Source organism: Ascaphus truei, chromosome 5 (assembly GCF_040206685.1).
Source record: "Ascaphus truei isolate aAscTru1 chromosome 5, aAscTru1.hap1, whole genome shotgun sequence".
In the NCBI taxonomy this organism is placed as follows: domain Eukaryota; kingdom Metazoa; phylum Chordata; class Amphibia; order Anura; family Ascaphidae; genus Ascaphus; species Ascaphus truei.
Genome location: NC_134487.1, coordinates 41,565,887 through 41,583,193, shown reverse-complemented (window position 1 = coordinate 41,583,193; position 17,307 = coordinate 41,565,887). Strand labels below are relative to the sequence as shown.

At 42.2% G+C, this 17,307-nt stretch overlaps 1 protein-coding gene across 6 annotated transcripts in view; it reads left to right on the top strand.

The window, feature by feature from the left end:
* LAMB4 (laminin subunit beta 4) overlaps positions 1-17,307 on the top strand; it is a 131,908-nt gene that overhangs the window by 34,017 nt on the left and 80,584 nt on the right. For all 6 annotated transcript variants that reach the window (XM_075599735.1, XM_075599740.1, XM_075599734.1 and 3 more), the window contains 5 exons: positions 1,579-1,767; positions 2,103-2,166; positions 12,052-12,266; positions 13,715-13,835; positions 16,555-16,743. In XM_075599735.1, coding sequence (XP_075455850.1) covers positions 1,579-1,767; positions 2,103-2,166; positions 12,052-12,266; positions 13,715-13,835; positions 16,555-16,743 — 778 coding nt within the window. The remainder of the gene's footprint in view (positions 1-1,578; positions 1,768-2,102; positions 2,167-12,051; positions 12,267-13,714; positions 13,836-16,554; positions 16,744-17,307) is intronic.

The window sequence follows — 17,307 nt, the reverse complement described above, 5'->3', positions numbered from 1 at the left end:
CATACTGTACATACATTACTGTGAAATCGTGCTTGGTAGATGGAATTTTAAAATCAAAGCTAATGAATAATATTATCCTATGCATAGCTCTCCATGCGCATGTTACCATGAAGAAGGAATGTGATGGGGTGAGATTCTCACCTGTTTTATCATCGATTAATGGATGATTTTTAAATGTGAAGTTGTGTTTTGCCTTTTCTAGGTTATGGTGGGCTAAACATTTTACTTTCAATCAGTGCATCTCATTTGCGTTTGGATACTTAAAAAATGTTTTTAAAATAATCAGTCTTAAAAAATTATTGCATATAGCATGTTGTGCGTAGAAATTTGCACAGTGCATTTTTCTATACAATTTAAATCATTCTTTTTAGCCCTGGGAAAAGAATTGAAAGCATGGCCAATAAGGTGTTGTGCAAAAATAAATGTGTGTGCAGCGCACAGCAAAACAGAGAGACAGGTCTAGTAAAAATGACTACTTTATTGAAAAAGCATAAAAAGCAGAGAGTGCAACAATTCTACGTGTTTCGTGCAGGTTGGGCACTTTATCAAGAAGTTCCACACAGTGAAACAAACATTCTATTTAAACACAGCTGATTGCTGATCATATAATTATGGAGACCGAACCAGGCACTTGAGCATCACCTATTTTTCTACAATAAGGTGTTGGGGTCTTCCCCAGCAACAAAGTAAAAATAAAAAACTAAAGAAAATGACAATAGTATAACTATGATATTTGAATTTTGTTTTAGTCACAGTGAACTAGGTATCCAGATACTGCCACCATGACATGGTGCAATCATTTTCTCTTGTGCCAATTTCACCAATGTAAAATGTAAAAAGTTAAGATAAGCTCTGACCTTTGAAGCAGATCTCTGAGACCAATGTTAATCTAGAGAATTTAAAGGTGCAATCTGTTTTTTTTATTGGGAACAGTTATAATGGTCTTCCTTAACAATTGCAATCGTGTCTAATCGTTCCTTATATTGGCTGCTTACATTTTTTTTTCATTGGTGTCTTAGAATGGGGGAGTGCTTTTTCATCTAGTGTTTACGCAACCTCAAGCCCACACTGTCCCTGATAGAGTCTAGAACATGAAGTTCATAAAGAGGGGGCTCTGTCTGTGCAAACTCCCGTTCAGCAAAAAGTGATATCACACAAAAAGGAGAAGCTAGAGGAAATCAAACTGAAAATACTGTACTTATACGTATGATTACCTAACAGATCACTGCCAAATTGCTCATTTTGGTCCTACAAGGAACTGCCTTTAATCATTGAAAAGAAAAGGATAGAACAGTTAATAGAGATGCCACCCTCTTTATAATACTGCAGCAAGCAGCCCCTCAATAGTTCCTTTAACCCAGAGCTAGTCCACATGATATACTTCGAGGGCCGCATGTGCATGCCCTCAAAAGGGCCACACATTATATGCATACATATATTTATATATACAGTGTATCATAAGTTTAACAAATTGGCAACGTTTGAAACTTACACCCCTTGCATTTTCAGGAAGGACTATAAAAAGCTCTTTTACTGTACAGCATGACATACAGTATGTGCAATGTGTTGTCTTTGCAGACATTTCGGCCTGCTGCCATGTTGGTTGAGCGATCAAGAGACTTTGGGAAAACATGGAAAGTTTTTAGATATTTTGCCCAAAACTGTGCTTCCTCTTTCCCTGACGTAACTCACAATCACGCAGAAGAAGTAGGGGACATTGTGTGCGATTCAAAATACTCTGACATAGAGCCGTCCACAGAAGGAGAGGTACAATTCTTTTTTATATGTTGTTATACTTTTATATTAATGTTAATTTGAATATATTAATATATTTGAGATATTAGAAGAGAATGTATAAATAACACACGTTAACAACAGGTAATGTGATATTCGTGTCACGTGTTGTAATAACATTAAAGTGGGTCTAATGTCTTCATGCTACAAATCTGCTATTAAATCACAATCACATTTGTAACAAAAATAAAAACACTCTCACTGAAAGCCCTGCTGTGCTTGCTAAATGTGGTGCTTGTTTTGCTCGTCACTAGCATAGAAACACAGATACTTGGATACATTACCAGTATACTTGTTTTATTTTGTAGGTGGTTTTAAAGGCGTTGGATCCCAGCTTTGACATTGAAAATCCTTACGATCCATACATCCAAGGTATGAATAGTTTTTAGATATGTAATCTAATACATCCAGAAAAACATCTTGTCATATATCAAGTTAATTAAATTAAGCAAAGGAAACGTTTGGGAAGATTATAATAATATTTTGTTCTATACACTGTAGCTTTGACACAGCCCTGTACTTACAATTTTACAGGCACAATAGAAGTAATTGTGAAGCCAAAGTTGGCTCAAAATTTACTCAAATTGCATCACTTTAACCATTCTGTACGTCACTTTGCATCGGTGTAAATTAAAGAGGTAATTCAAACTGCTCAACGTGTATATTTTGTTATTTCCACGTGGGTACTACTTTAGGGCAGCAGTACACATCTGTAAAGACAACAGAAGATTTTCCCAGCCCTGTCACAACAGTTAAGATTAAGCATTGACAAGAAATAATATTATCCAGTATCTAATTTTGAGCAAAATGTATTATTTTAAATCTGTGAAATACCAAGCTCACCAGGTCACAGAACATTCGGGCATTTGTATCAAGACAAAAACAGTGCACTTCTGGGAAAATCAGATGTACCAAAGGCACAAATCTTGACTTTTTCTTTGATACATGTAGAGCAATTATGTTTGCCCCAGAATTCCACCACTATTGCATGAAACATAAGGATCTATGTACCAAGAAAGTGGTCAGCACAGACTCATTTACGCCAAAAAAGAATTTGGCACATGCGATTATAGTATTCTGTGCTAAAACTAAGACTTACAACACCTTAAGGTGACAGAGAAGACCAACGCAGAAAACCGGCAAGAAAAATAACACATGCCTCACATTTCTCAGTACATAGACTTGCACCAATATGCACATGTAACCAAACTCTAAGGCTGCGGCCAGGCAGGGAGCGGGTGCGCTGGCGCGCTGCGCCCTGCTCGGCCGAGTGATTCGTGGCCGACTAGGTGGGCGCTCATCTGGGGGCGCGGCCACAACGTCACGGAACTGGTTCGCCCTCATTGGGCGAACCGCTCACGTAACGCGCGTGCGTGCGGCATAATCAAATTTGCTTTCTCTGCAAACAGCTAAGCGCCGGGCATGCGCAGGCGCTCGCTCACGCAGGCCACACACGTTGCCTCAATGTGTTTCATAGCGGCCAGCGTGAGTGCGCCCGCCCGCTCAGCGCCACCCTGGCCGAGGCCTTACTCCTCCCACTTTCTCCATAAAGCCTTCCTCTCGTCACAGACAGACAGAGACGTCCCCGAAAATGATGTAAATTAAGATTAATAACATAGAAGCTGCGTGGCGCAGGTAAATTTCTTCCTATAGAGCCAATAGTCCTCAGTGAGGGAGATGTATCACATAAAGTGCACGCAGAAGTTTGTTTTGACACATTGCTTATTTTTCTGCTTTTAATGAAGCTGTTTTTTTACATGTGACGCCAATTGTTCAGCAGAAAAGTTAACGCCACCTCAGGCCTGGCGGATTATTTTGACACAAATACAAGATAAAAAAGTGACACATGGAGAAGCAGAGATTGAAACATCTCATTATAATCTGTACTTCCTGTCACTGTTCCCTAAATTACAGACACTCCCAAAATCTCAAGGGGATACACATGGTGCAATACTTGGAGCAAAGACTCTGATACATTAACGCAGAGAGACGCGAAAATGAAGATGTAGTTTGCGTCACTTGTGCTCCAAATGTGTCTTCATACATCAGCCCCCCGCGTGTTGAAAGCAGCAATATGATATTCCTAATAAAAGCAAAAGATTACATTTTTCTCTTTTATAAATGTTGTACTGTATTTTTGCCCCTGTTTTGCAGCCGGGAAACTATGATAAAAAACGCTCAACGTTTCATATTCCTGTGTCCCTGCAAAATCAAACTGAAAATGGCGTGAAGGGAACATTGCTATGAATGATTGGCTCATGAAGACAAGGCCCCTTTAACTCTTGTCTAGCGCTTGTGCTTTATGTTCTCAGGAAGCAATCCTCCAAGAATGGTACAGTTTTTTTTCATAGCATTGGAACTGGTTGATCAGATTCTTTCCTGTGTAGTTATCAGTGTTCCAGCTAGACATTTAAATGGCCAATAGAAAGCACCACGGGACACGCATGTTTTTGGCGGCCATATTGAGCTCAATTCAGTGAGCTGAAACACTGATAACTACACCAGCAAGTATCTTGGAAACCACGTGGCCCCCAGGGGCTAAGAATAAGACAGTTTAATTGTGGAGGGCCCCCAATTCCAACGCTGTAATAATAACAACAAGGAGGCGGAATTGCTGCTTTAAGAACAGGGAATAGACTGGTCTTGCAAACTTGTTAACATTTTAAGGCCTATGTTTAATAAACGGTGCTAAACCTCACGACACATTACAGCCAGTTTCCATTAATGGGTTGTAAGGTGCCTCACTGCTTAGCACTGCAGAACCAATGTCTCTAAATCTATATATTCTTGATATGAATAAAGTAAGCAACTCTAACTAGTTTAATAGATCTGCAATCCTAAATAAGATAGCTAGTGCTAATGTGTTTCATGTTACAAATCCAGATCCTCAAGGAGAAGAGGTTCTGCGCCACATAACGAATCAGGGGGAGCTAGATTTAGAATGACTGTAATATTAAACTAGTTTTTAAATACGAATGAGGGGTCACTTGCTAAGGGTGGTCTGCTGGTGTGTTAAAGCAGGTGCCACATTGGCTGTATTTACTAACCAAACAATGTGTTGAGAGGGCCTGAAGCTTTGGTGGAAGGGACGGCATGACTGCCGCCTAGTGGGTTTGGGGGCAATAGGATGGTTGGCATGTGGATGTGGGGGTGTGCAAGGAGTTAAAAGGGGCCAGAAGCTTATATAGGTGGGGGTCTGAGTTTGTTCTTACCAGTGTTATGCCCCACCTCCACCCGTTTTTTAGGTTTTGACGGTATTGGGGTATTGTGGGATGCTTGATTCAAGGTTTCATTTGTTGCAGCATTGCAGTAACGTGTTAGATGGTTTGGGGACCGTGTTAATGTTAGCTCTTTGTGGGGAGGTGTAAGGTACAGTACCTCCAAATAGTTGGGTTTGGGGTAGGAGGTGTCATACTTGGCTTTAGAAGCAGGTATGGAGATGACCTTCCAGTTGTTGTGTGTGTTTGGACCATGTGGCCTGGGTGGCTGTTAGCATATACAGGAACACAATGTGGGTATCTCCGGCTTTATGTTTTGATGGGTGAGGCAACTTAGGCCGCGCTTATAGTGCTGGCGACGTGACCAAAAACAAATACATTGCCGCGTGCGCTTATAGTATGCGCGACGGCGACAAAGCGGAAACTGGAAGCCGGCAAAATTTGATTTTTCAAGGGCTGTCGCGTCACGTGACGGCCCTTGAACAAATCAAATTGCCGGGACCCCGCTGCCCGGCGAAATATAACTTCCGCCGGTGGCGATGGCGACGGGTGACGTCACCCACCGTGTCGCCGTCGCCATCGACGGCACTATAGGCATGGCCTTAGATGGATACCCATAGTTTTTTTTATAGATTTAGTATTTATAAATAAAGCTGCGACCAATGTCTTCCAAGTCATTGTACGTGTGTTATTTACATGTTGCTTGTGTGGGACCAGAACCCCCACCCTCGAATTCGAGGCGTTGGTAAGTCATGGAAATGAATATACGCTGCCATAAGATGTACTGTATTGTGACCTCGCCACTTCTTCTGCAAGACTCCTGTCTTATCAACATATGTTGCTGTCTGTTTCTGCTTCTCCCACAGGAAGTGGAAAGGTTACATATTCTTTTTCAGTCTGGTACCTTCAGAAGATGAGTCCCTTATAAAGTGTTTACAAACCCCTTCAGTGCTAGAAGGTCCTGCGGCATGTTGCACATTGCTTTCCAATGTATTGCAGGTCCCTCCAGCACTGAAGGAAAAGTGCAGAGCCCAACAATGTGACCTACGTTGTACTGTACAAAGTGTGACCTAATTTAAAAGTGATCTCAAGGAGATGTCCTTAACCCTCCACTGTCTGGGGGCCAGTAACACATTGCAAACCAATGAAGTGCCCTAGAAGTAGAGGTGTTAAAGCAAGCGATTGATGCAAGATTTTTCGTGGTGGTTTCTGATTTTATTCTATTTTAACATTCCTTACTTCTTCCTAATGTACTGTACATAAATGGACCATTTCTTATTAAAAATGTGGATTTTATTTACATACTTCCCTAATATATAAAAATGTATCCAGTAATAAGAGGGACATATTATGAATACCTCCCACAGCATTCATCTATGCAACACGTGGGGAGATGCTTGAGAACACTCCTGACATATCTGGGAAATAACATAATTTGAATATGTAAAGAACATTGACGTGATTTAAATGACCATATTTCCGAGGTATCGTAGCTGTGTTGACGCCAAAACTTTGTGGGTTACCCTGTCCTAGCAAACTTTTTGGCAAACATTTTTTAACGTTTCAGCAAAATACAGGCAAAGCAAATTTAGGTAAATTCACACATCTCTAGTAGTACAGATCATCTGCCAATGTTTAAATGAAGATATAAGTAACTATTTGTAGCTTCTTCAAATTCAGTGCAATTGATTCGTTTGATAACCCCGGTTCCGTTTTTACACCATGTGTGCCCAGTTTTGCAGCCATGAGAGTTTAGAAATATCCACAACAAATCATTGTTACAATTTTTGAAGTGAAACTTCTTTGCTGGCAAATATTCAATTTTCATAGGACAAGACTCCTTCATGGAGATGCAAATGTGTATCGGAAGTCTGCACGTGTCCCCGCTGGCTAATCTCACAGCACTAAAAATTGTTGCTGGAACAGAAAAAGTGATGAGGCGCGTTCACGAGAGCGCGCTAGCCCCTTACCTGATGCTTGCACATGCACCGAAGTGGCCAGCGCCGCCTGCACCAAAGCGGCCAGCACCGCCTGCGCATGTGCCAATGTGGCCAGCGCCGCCTGCGCATGTGCCGAAGCAGGCAACGCCACTCGTGCATGCGCAGAAGCGGCTGGCGCTGCTCTGCCCATGCAAAAATGGTCAGCTCCGCCTCCGCAGAAGTGGCCAGCGCCGTTCGCTCATACGCAGAGGAGTTTCACTTACTGTCGCGGCCGAGTTTATTCTAACATTTACCCGGTCTCGGCCGCGACAGATATCGGGCGCGCGCCGTGGTGTCCCGTGCGCGCCCAGGAGCCTCGGAGGATCGGTCCACCGATCGAGGCATCTCCCTCTCCTCTCCGGGTCCACCGGGTCCCCCGGAGCCCCCCACCGCCATCCCCCACATCTCGGGACACCAGGGCTCCCTTCGGGGAGCCCTGGGCACGCACGCAATGCGCGCACGCTCCCGATGAAGCGTGACTGCTCATCGGTTACGCGCGGCACGCCGAGGGGATTCGGCATCAAAGCCGAGAAACCTCGCGGCTTGCGGCTCTAGCCGCATTCGAATAAACTGTGTCGGCACTGTACAACACGCGTGCTCGTCACACATCCCGTCTTGTTTTTACTTGCTTTTTAGCTGTACCAGAGTACAACCGGACCCCCGGCATTTCCGCATCATGTGCTTGCTCCTGGAAATACCATCATGGGGCTGGTGGGGCCGGGTGGCGGAAACAAAAGTGGAGGGAGCTTCTCTTCTATTTTGATCAGGCTAGTCGCTCCTTAGGAGTGGTCAGTCCGATCACCCCCTAAAAAACTGAGCAAGTATGTATGTATGTATGTATGTCTTTATTTGTATAGCGCCATAAAATGTACATAGCGCTTCACAGTAGTAATACATGTCATATAAATAACAAATATAAATAACAGATCATGGGAATAAGTGCTTCAGACATACTGTAAAAGTAACATTAAGGAAGAGGAGTCCCTGCTCCGAGGAGCTTACAATCTAATTGATAGGTAGGGAGAACGTACAGAGACAGTAGGAGGGAATACTAGTAAGTGCGTCTGCAGGGGGCCAAACTTTGTGTCATGTGTCCATGATTATCCAGTGCTACTCATATGCTTCTTTAAGCAGATGTGTCTTAAGGTGGGTCTTAAAGGTGGATAGCGAGGGGGCTAGTCGGGTATTGAGGGGAAGGGCATTCCAGAGGTGTGGGGCAGAAAGTGAGAAAGGTTTAAGGCGGGAGAGAGCTTTAGATACAAAGGGGGTAGAAAGAAGACATCCTTGAGAAGAACGCAAGAGTCGTGATGGTGCATAGCGAGAAATTTGGGCTGAGATGTAATGAGGGGCAGAAGAATGTAAAGCTTTAAAAGTGAGCAGTAGAATTGAGTGTGAGAGTTGGGAAGCATTGTGGGATGGGAGGAGGCAACAGATGGGATGTTCTGCCGTATGGACTCCACCTTTTTCTTGAAAAAGTCAGCAAAGTCCTGAGGTGAGATGGAGGAAGAAGAGGAGGCAGCTGAGGGTGGTCTGAGTAGAGAGTCAAAGACAGAAAAGAGACGGCGTGGGTTAGACTTGTGTGTGTTGATTAGTGATGAAAAGTAGGTTTGTTTAGCCTGAAAGAGGGCAGAGTTGAAACAGGATAGCATAAATTTGTAGTGAATGAAGTCTGCGAGCGTATGAAATTTCCTCCAGAGGCGTTCAGAGGAACGAGTGGAGGAACGCAGCATGCGTGTGTGGGAGTTTAGCCAGGGTCTGGGGTTAGAAGGGCGAGGACGGCAGAGAGAAAGTGGGGCATGAAGATCAAGAGAGGAAGATAAGGCAGAATTGTAGTTCCTGACCAGGTTGTCAGGGTCTGAAGCAGAACTGAGAGAGGAGAGGGAGGAGCGTAAAGTGGAATCAAGAGCTGGTAGGTTAATAGAGCGCAGGTTTCTGCAAAAATGAGGGCGAGATGGAGATGGAGATGGAGAGAAGCGAGAGAGAGAAAATGAGATGAGGTGATGGTCGGAGAGAGGAAAGGGGGAAATGGAGAAGTCGGAGAGAGAGAAGTTTTTAGTGAAAACCAGGTCTAAGTAGTGGCCATCCTTGTGGGTGCTGGCTGCAGTCCACTGTTGAAGGCCAAAAGAAGAGGTTAGAGAAAGAAAGCGGGAAGCCCAAGGGAGAGAGTGGTCATCAATGTGGCAGTTGAAGTCCCCAAGGAGAGAACAGGGGAGTCTGAGGAGAGAAAGAAAGAGAGCCAGGATTCAAAGTGAGAGAGAAAGGCAGAAGGGGGATGAGTAGAGGAAGGTGGGCGATAGATGACCGCCACATGGACCGGGAGAGGAGAGAAGATCTGGACTGTGTGAGCCTTGAAGGAGGGAAAAGCAAGAGAGGGGAGAATAGAAACTGTTCTGTAACGGCAGAGAGAGGAGAGCAGGAGCCCCACGCCTCCACCCCTGCCACCAGGGCGTGGAGTGTGGGAGAAGGAAAGGCCACCATAGGAGAGGGCAGCTTCCAGAGCAGAGTCAGACTGAGTGAGCCAGGTCTCAGTTATAGCAAAGAGAAGCAGGGAGTGAGAGAGAAAGAAGTCATGCACAGAGAGGAACTTGTTAGAGAGGGAGCGAGCATTCCAACGGGCACAGGAGAAAGGGAGAGAGGAGGGAGGGTGGCAGGGGATGGGTATGAGGTTAGAGGGGTTGACACCAGAAGGAGTAGAAGTTGCATGTGGAAGGCGAGGACGAGAGCAAGTAGAAATAAGGCAGGGACCAGGATTGGGAGAGATATCCCCAGAAGCAAGGAGGAGAAGCATTGACAGAAAGAGAATGTGTGAGGATGATTTGTAGGGGTGTGTTTTAGTGCAGGCGGCATAACTATGTGGTGACAGAGGGCGCAGGTAAGAGAGGAGTTCATGTGAACTGAGAAGTGGTGAAGTAAGGAGAGATGGCGAAATATGAATAGAGTTAGAGACATGATGAGGCTGGTGGAAGGAAGTGCATAATTTGAAAATAAGTGAGGTTACAGTAAATATAAAAAGTAAAGGTGGCATCACAGCAATAGTAATGTGTTGAGATGTGCAGTGTGGGATGATAACCTAATTTCCAGCGTAGTTCAAATGCAGGAAGTGTCCAGGACATACCAGGCAAAAATGTACTCAAAGTGCAGGTCTTCTCAAAGACAGAGATACAAAGTAGAGCTCTACTCACAAGTTCATAATGCAATTCTCCATTAATGTGACAGCCAGGAACAGTGAAAAGACCACGTTTCAGGTTCCATATGGACCTTTCATCGGGTACATAGTAACACACAAAGCACATTTAAATAGTATATTTTGGCACCAAAAACCTCCCACAACAGAGGATGCAATTAAGTGTAGAACACCAGCATGTATACCATAAGAATACATAGCAGCATATCAAAAGTGAACAGGTCATATCTATCTCTATCTTTGAGGAGAACTGCACTTTGAAGAAATTGTTTGTCTGTGTTGTGTTGGCCACACAAGCAGGTTTCTCCTCACCTGAGGCTGTGTCCTTGTACTTTTGGAATTGTACAGGACATACCAGGTACATCATAAGGGCACTGAAAAGGTTACATGCACAGTTTTAATGGCTTGTCATAAACCTCATAAACTGGCATCTACAAACAACTGAAAAAAAATGGTGGGGAAAATGCACCAGTGAAAAGGCCATCAGGCATCTTCCGGGGTCTAAAGTTTTCTTATGGAGTAACACACCTAGAAAATATGGACCACAATCTTAAAGTTACCTTATTAAAAGAAAATGCTTGAATTCTACAAGTCATATTGGGTCTAGTGCATTAAAGATATTAGTATGCTGTAATCTGATTCTTTGCTACGACATCAGATTGCAACCATGACAGTTTCTCTTTCTACTGCAGGGCATCTGAAGAATATGATTGACCTTTTTCTAATCTTCTCATTGTCCATATGTCCCTATTATAGTGTGAAGAATTGTTTAACTTCACGAAAGGTCCATAATTGGATGATATAGTGTAGTCTAAGTTCCTTGCTACCAAAATACGTTAACGCTAAAGTTTAGCTGTGATAGTTTAGGGATAAGGAAGAAAGAAACGAGTTTTACAAAACTTTCAGCCAGACGAATGCTCTATTGTGCCCATACAGTATAACAGTGTGTGTGCTAACTTTTCCTTTCTCTATGTGTGCTGATTTTTTCTGTATTGCTGCTTTTTTTTGTGGATACATTAAAGAAGAAACTTGGTGAAACCAAAAGGAAAACATAAGTTGTTCATTTCCCTTGATTTACTTTTTGAGTGCTGGCCCAGTTTGATTTTGGAATAGTAGTATGCATCTTGTGTTATAGATGCAGGATCATAGCACCTCCACTTGAATTATATGAGACAGGGTGAGTGCTAGTTCATTCTATTTTTTTTTAGTTTCTGTTACTACTGCAGGGCATCTGAAGAATATGTTTGAGCTCTTTCTAGTCTTCTCATAGTTCTAGCAACCCTTCCCTACGTCCCTATTACTATGTGAAGAATTGTTTAACTTCACGAATGTCCACATTTGGATGATATATTCTAAGTTCCCTGTTTCCAAGTACAGTACATTAACTTTGAAGTTTAGCTGTGATAGTTCAGGGATAAAAACTTATATAAAAATAAAATATATTTTAAACATTTCTAAAACCTGTGTCCAGAGCTACCAGTCCAAACTTGTACTTTATAATGTTCCTGCTCATTTTCTTAGGGGCGATCGCATTCCACTCCTCCTAAGAGGAAGCGGAACACAAGGAAGAGGACCCTTCTGTTCTGTCAGTGACGGAATGATCAGCTTCGGAGAAGCTGTCACATGATTGCGAGTGCCAGAGGCGCTGTGGCACCAAAGGTTTCATTGGTTTGCTACTAGAGGGACCTGTGATGCATTGCAGAGGACTTAATGTGCTGTATACCCTCTGGCATTGAAGTAAAATTTAATATGCCACTAGTAAATCTGAATTGTAGATGTGCCTGTGTATGTCTTTACATTGCCACTGTAATTAACGGCATGATTATACGTCTTTCCCTCACCTGAACTAAATGCTATCTCCCTTTTTATGTTTTAGACCTAATTACTATAACCAACCTGAGAATAAACTTTACAAAACTTCACACCCTCGGGGATACGTTGAGTAACAGATGGCAAAGTGAGCCCCTTGAAAAATATTACTATGCAGTTTATGAAATGGTTGTGAGAGGAAACTGCTTCTGCAATGGACATGCCAGCCAGTGTGTCCCTGTGCAGAACATGAGAAACGATGCTTTCAACCAGCCTGGAATGGTAAGAGATAACGCTTTCAGTATCACAAGAGCAGCTTTCTGGAATGAATGAAAATGTGTTAAACTTTAAAACCTTAACACCTTTGATGACCATAGAGCATCAATATATCATCTTCTACTTGTGTCTTTTTAAAATACATCTGTTCTGTAGTATTAGATAATACTTACTACCTTTTTTCTTTTTTTTAATTCAGCTCTTAATGCCATTTTTAATGAGTTGTAATATAATGAGCATCCTTTGATTTCTATAGGTGGTTTAAACACACTTCCCCAGCAGTGCAAGATCTTTGCAACATTTTCCTTTTTGTGATAATTTGTTCCCAGCAGTTTGAGCTGCAAACTGTAACAATAGATAACGTTACCTTACTAATATAAGAATACATTGTAGCTGCTGAGTTGCACTACTGAAGGATTGATTGAAACTGAAAAGTGGCAATTTAGTGAACCCAATCAAAGGCTGCATTGATATAAAAAAATATTTTTTTTTTTCTGAAGTCCATCTTGGTTTGCTGTATAATAAACAGAAAGAATTTAACAATGTGATAACTTTTTTACCATTTCAACAACTGTGTCTCATTTAAAGAGCCAACCCTCAACAGCTGACCAAAACACATTTTGTAAAAAATGTATCTAATTGGCCCTCGTTAAACCAATTTAACCATGCTAAAAGCAAACATTTGTCTGGTTTTATTTCTTTGTAAAGGCAACACAATTAATTTTCCTTTGGGGCATCTGATTAGGGGAATGTTTGTTAGGACGTGTTTTTTCTACTCCTATTCCACCTTGTCCTTATCACAGAGCCAATAGAGATAAGGGAAGAGGGGTTAAATCCATTTTACCCAAAGGTGGTGCTAGCGTAGCTCACTAAAGACCCTGAAATATGGATTTTGCTAGAGAGGAGCATGATACATATTACAGGTTCTAAAGGGATCTACCGCCACCTTAAGGTCATACTGTACCTAAGTAACGTATTGTTACATCTCTGCGTTAGCTATAACAAGGCTCTGTGAATAGGCGTTGTTAGAGGGAACACTTCTATTGCATATCATTAGCACTGACATCCTTTATACTCTACGCCAAAAACAGCAATTAACGCTGTGTTAGTGAGCTTCAAAGATGCCCATTAGCACTCAACGATGCATTAACTTACGTTAACGCCTCATTAAGTGAATAATCGAGCTCTAAGGGTCTTTGTCTTTAATGTCTTACCAATGCTTAGTAAGCACTTTATGCTTTGTACATTGACTTTCAGCCTTCTTTATTGTAAAGCTAAAGAATACGTTGGTTTCATTTAACCTTCCCCCCAAATTATTTGGGGAAATATTGCATGTTTATAAACTAAAATAAAAAGGGAAAAACTCATAATGACCCTGAACGTTAGTTAGCATTCCTTGTATAAATCGAACATTCTGTTCTCGTATGATGAAGTATTACTTTAATTTCCTGTAGGTTCATGGTAGATGTGTCTGTCAGCATAACACGGATGGTCTAAACTGTGAAAAATGTCAGGAATTTTATTACGATGCTCCATGGAGACCGGCGGTTGGCTTAGACGATCAGACCTGCAGGAGTAAGTATTACATTCTGTACAAACTGTTGTTCCCGGGGGCTTGCGTTGGCCCTCTTTTTCTTCTGTTGCCAATTAACTTGCAACACTATCTTCATTAAGACTTTCCTAACACCTAGTAACATAAAGCTGACAAAAACACAGCTGTTTGGATCTTTTTGCAGCCGTACATGTCTTGTTCACCAGCACATAAATGCATGCCTTCAAGCCATTGGATGAACGAAATTATAATAAAACATTCCCAATTCCCTTTCAGTTATTACTCTGCTATCGACTTTCATTGGTTCAGTTAACATACCATTACTTTAAAGCAGTTGAAATAAGAAATTCAGCGCTCGTGCTGCAGATGTAAAGTTTGCTGGAAGCACTAATCCCCTTGCAGCATGTATGTGGAGCGTCTCCCCAACTGACTCCTAGAGCAAGGTGACCTCCGGAACGGGGGACACCTTGTAATGACAAGAAAAGAATGCACACAATGCGCACCAGGGATTAAAATAGGTAGAAAATATTTATTAAAACCAAAGATAACTGAGGGGATCCAACCCCCACCTAAGTACACCTACACACTAGATCCGGGTAAATATAACAGAAATACGCACACACCGAATAGGATGTATCTACTTAGACTAGATCTAAACACAGTATTACAAAAATAAATAAATAGACATGAATGTTCAAAATTAAGGATACATGGACCCAGATATATGCTAATAATAGAGCTGAACAACTGCCTGAGTCTGAAAGGGGGAGACGGGAACTTAAACTGAAGTGCCGAGCGGGTCCCGCTGGTAAGCGTACAAGGGTCCGGACCACGCCACCGCAGAGATGTAACCACGGCACGAATTTCCTGCAAGCGCCGTCTCAGCCTAACAGCACACGCGCAGAGTGATCTGTCGTGACCTCTATGCGTTTCGCACTACGTGCTTCGTCAGGAGAAACGCACGTGTAAGTGTAAGTTTCCAGGTATACAGCTAATTACTAGAGTCCATTTTGACCTACGGGGCGGACACTGTAGGTTAGTTCATTCCTACACTCCATGTGCATTATTTAGACTGTAGATGGCTCTCATTCAGGCCCGTGATACCTGACCTCTATTCACTCATTTATCTGCTCATTTATTTATTTATTTACTAAATAATTTATATATGTGGTTCCTTAGACTTCATTTACACTCACATTATATCTATATACAGGATATAACACAATGTAACCATGGCACATTTAGGGTTACGTCACAACCTTCCCACCCCCTTGAATATATTATACGTATCTAAGTTCTTTCAGCTGCCATTCCCCTATGTAGTGTTTGATTGGGGGAAGCTTTGAGCACCGCCCCGCTCTGTGGGTATATAGAGTGACAACGCTACTCAGTATGTCACCTCCTACCTTGAGAAAGTGCCAGCCCCCGAGCGCGAAACGTACGTCGGGATGACGTCATCGCGTTGACGTCGGCGGTCACGGGTGAGACTGTTCCGGTATACCGGGGGGAGAAAGGGTGCATGTTTGCTGCAATAGCAGACTACTGCACCGACACACTTTATTCGAGCAAATACCCAGTATGTACCTGGCAGATACCTGGAATGCGCCGCTCCTCACCTCTGACAAGCCCCGTTGCGTTTGCCTTCCCAGCCTGGGTTCATGCCTGGCTGACGGGCGGCTGATCTGTTAAATGATAATGATTAGGATTTAATAGGCTGCAATGCTTCGCGTGTCTACAAGATGGCATAAATTCATGAATTGTAATGCAGTATATATATATATATATATATACTGTGCAGTATTGCAGCCAGCGGGAATAAAATGCTTCAATCCCTGCCTGGAAAATACCTCAATGCACCCGGGTAGAAAACAGTCACAAACCTCAATACACCCGGGTATACCCGAATTCGTGGGACTAGCCGAGCTCGAATAAAGTGTGTCGCCAGTGTATGTAGTGGTTACCAGACTATGTATTGAGTACTGTGAGTAAACCCAAGCTGCTACGCTTGCATTTGAGATATCTAACTGGTGTTATGCTGCTGGAATACCATTTGCAGTGCGCTGAGTTTGTTGTGGTTTACCACTATATACCACATACACACCCTGTCATTTATTTAGGGAGGAGGCTATCTAGGGGGACTTAAATCTCCATGGTATATATTTCTCTGGCATATATGTTGTGTTATAGCCTATATAGAGACATTTAGAGTACATACTATTAATTGTCCCCCCTGCTATCTGCATGTACCTCCTACCCTACCCCCTGTCCTAATTTCAGTCACCACCAGGAGGGCTAATTTGATGTATCCATTATTGGATTGTTTATTCCATTCCCTTCTGGTGCCACCCAATACCTTGTGTTTTAACTGTTTTTATGCTATTTGAGTATGCGTCGTTGTCTTGTGTAATTAATAAAATGTTATTGTTTTGCCTATATCAGGCTTTTATTGGTAACTGTCCGCCCACAGTGTTGGGAGTGGTTACTTTCTGTACCCCATACAGCTTATTAGATTATACATCAGGGAGTATTATACCCCTAATACAATTAACAGCCTTGTTGTGCAGTGTTAAAAGGGATCTGTGGGAGACCTTTTGTGTCTTCTTGTCTGCTTGTTCTGCCAGTACCATTCCTTTGCACCGGCTGTTTTCATTATAAACCAATTGGTGAGCGGTTTATCATAAGTTATCTTTTTATACATATCAGTTATTTTTTAATAAGTAAACATTTTTTATTTTATTTTAGGGTGCAATTGCAATCGGCATTCTGAAACTTGCCATTTTGACACAGTTGTGTTCATGGACAATAATGGCACCAGCGGAGGAGTATGTGAAAATTGCCAACACAAAACGATGGGAAATCAGTGCGAACTATGTAAACCCTATTTTTATCATGACCCTCTGAGAGATATTTCTGACCCCTTCACTTGCATTCGTAAGTCAACTTTTTTTTTCTTTCCAATGATTTTGCCCATATTGCTCACAACAATGCATCAAGTTCCAGTGCTTCAAGTCATCATTTGTATAGTAGTAGTCCTGTTGTCTTGAACAAAATGTATGGTAGATCATTTGAATCAACCATTCACAAGTCTGTGCCGCCCGCGGGAATCAAAATTCTTTCACCCCTTCCACTCCACAATATAATGAATAAACTTCTATTTTGTACAGTATACGAAGAATATTTGATTGTAATAGAAACACAGAGGAGAACATCTCATGTTGAACTAAACAATACATGCTTATTGTCTCATTTCTGCACCACCGGCCGCACATGTCCCTTCCTGCACCTGACAATATATCCTATACCCGTTTGTAAATTGTTATTTCAAGTTCACGTATGTCTTTTTGCTATGCCACTTTCCCCCATTTTTTACATCTCTCAATCCCATTCGCTCTTGTTTCTTTGTATGCTACTACCCTCTATATTTGGTGCACTGCTGCACTTTATATTTGTCTCTATCTATACCACAATTTCTCAATTAGTTTCTTTTTTTATTCC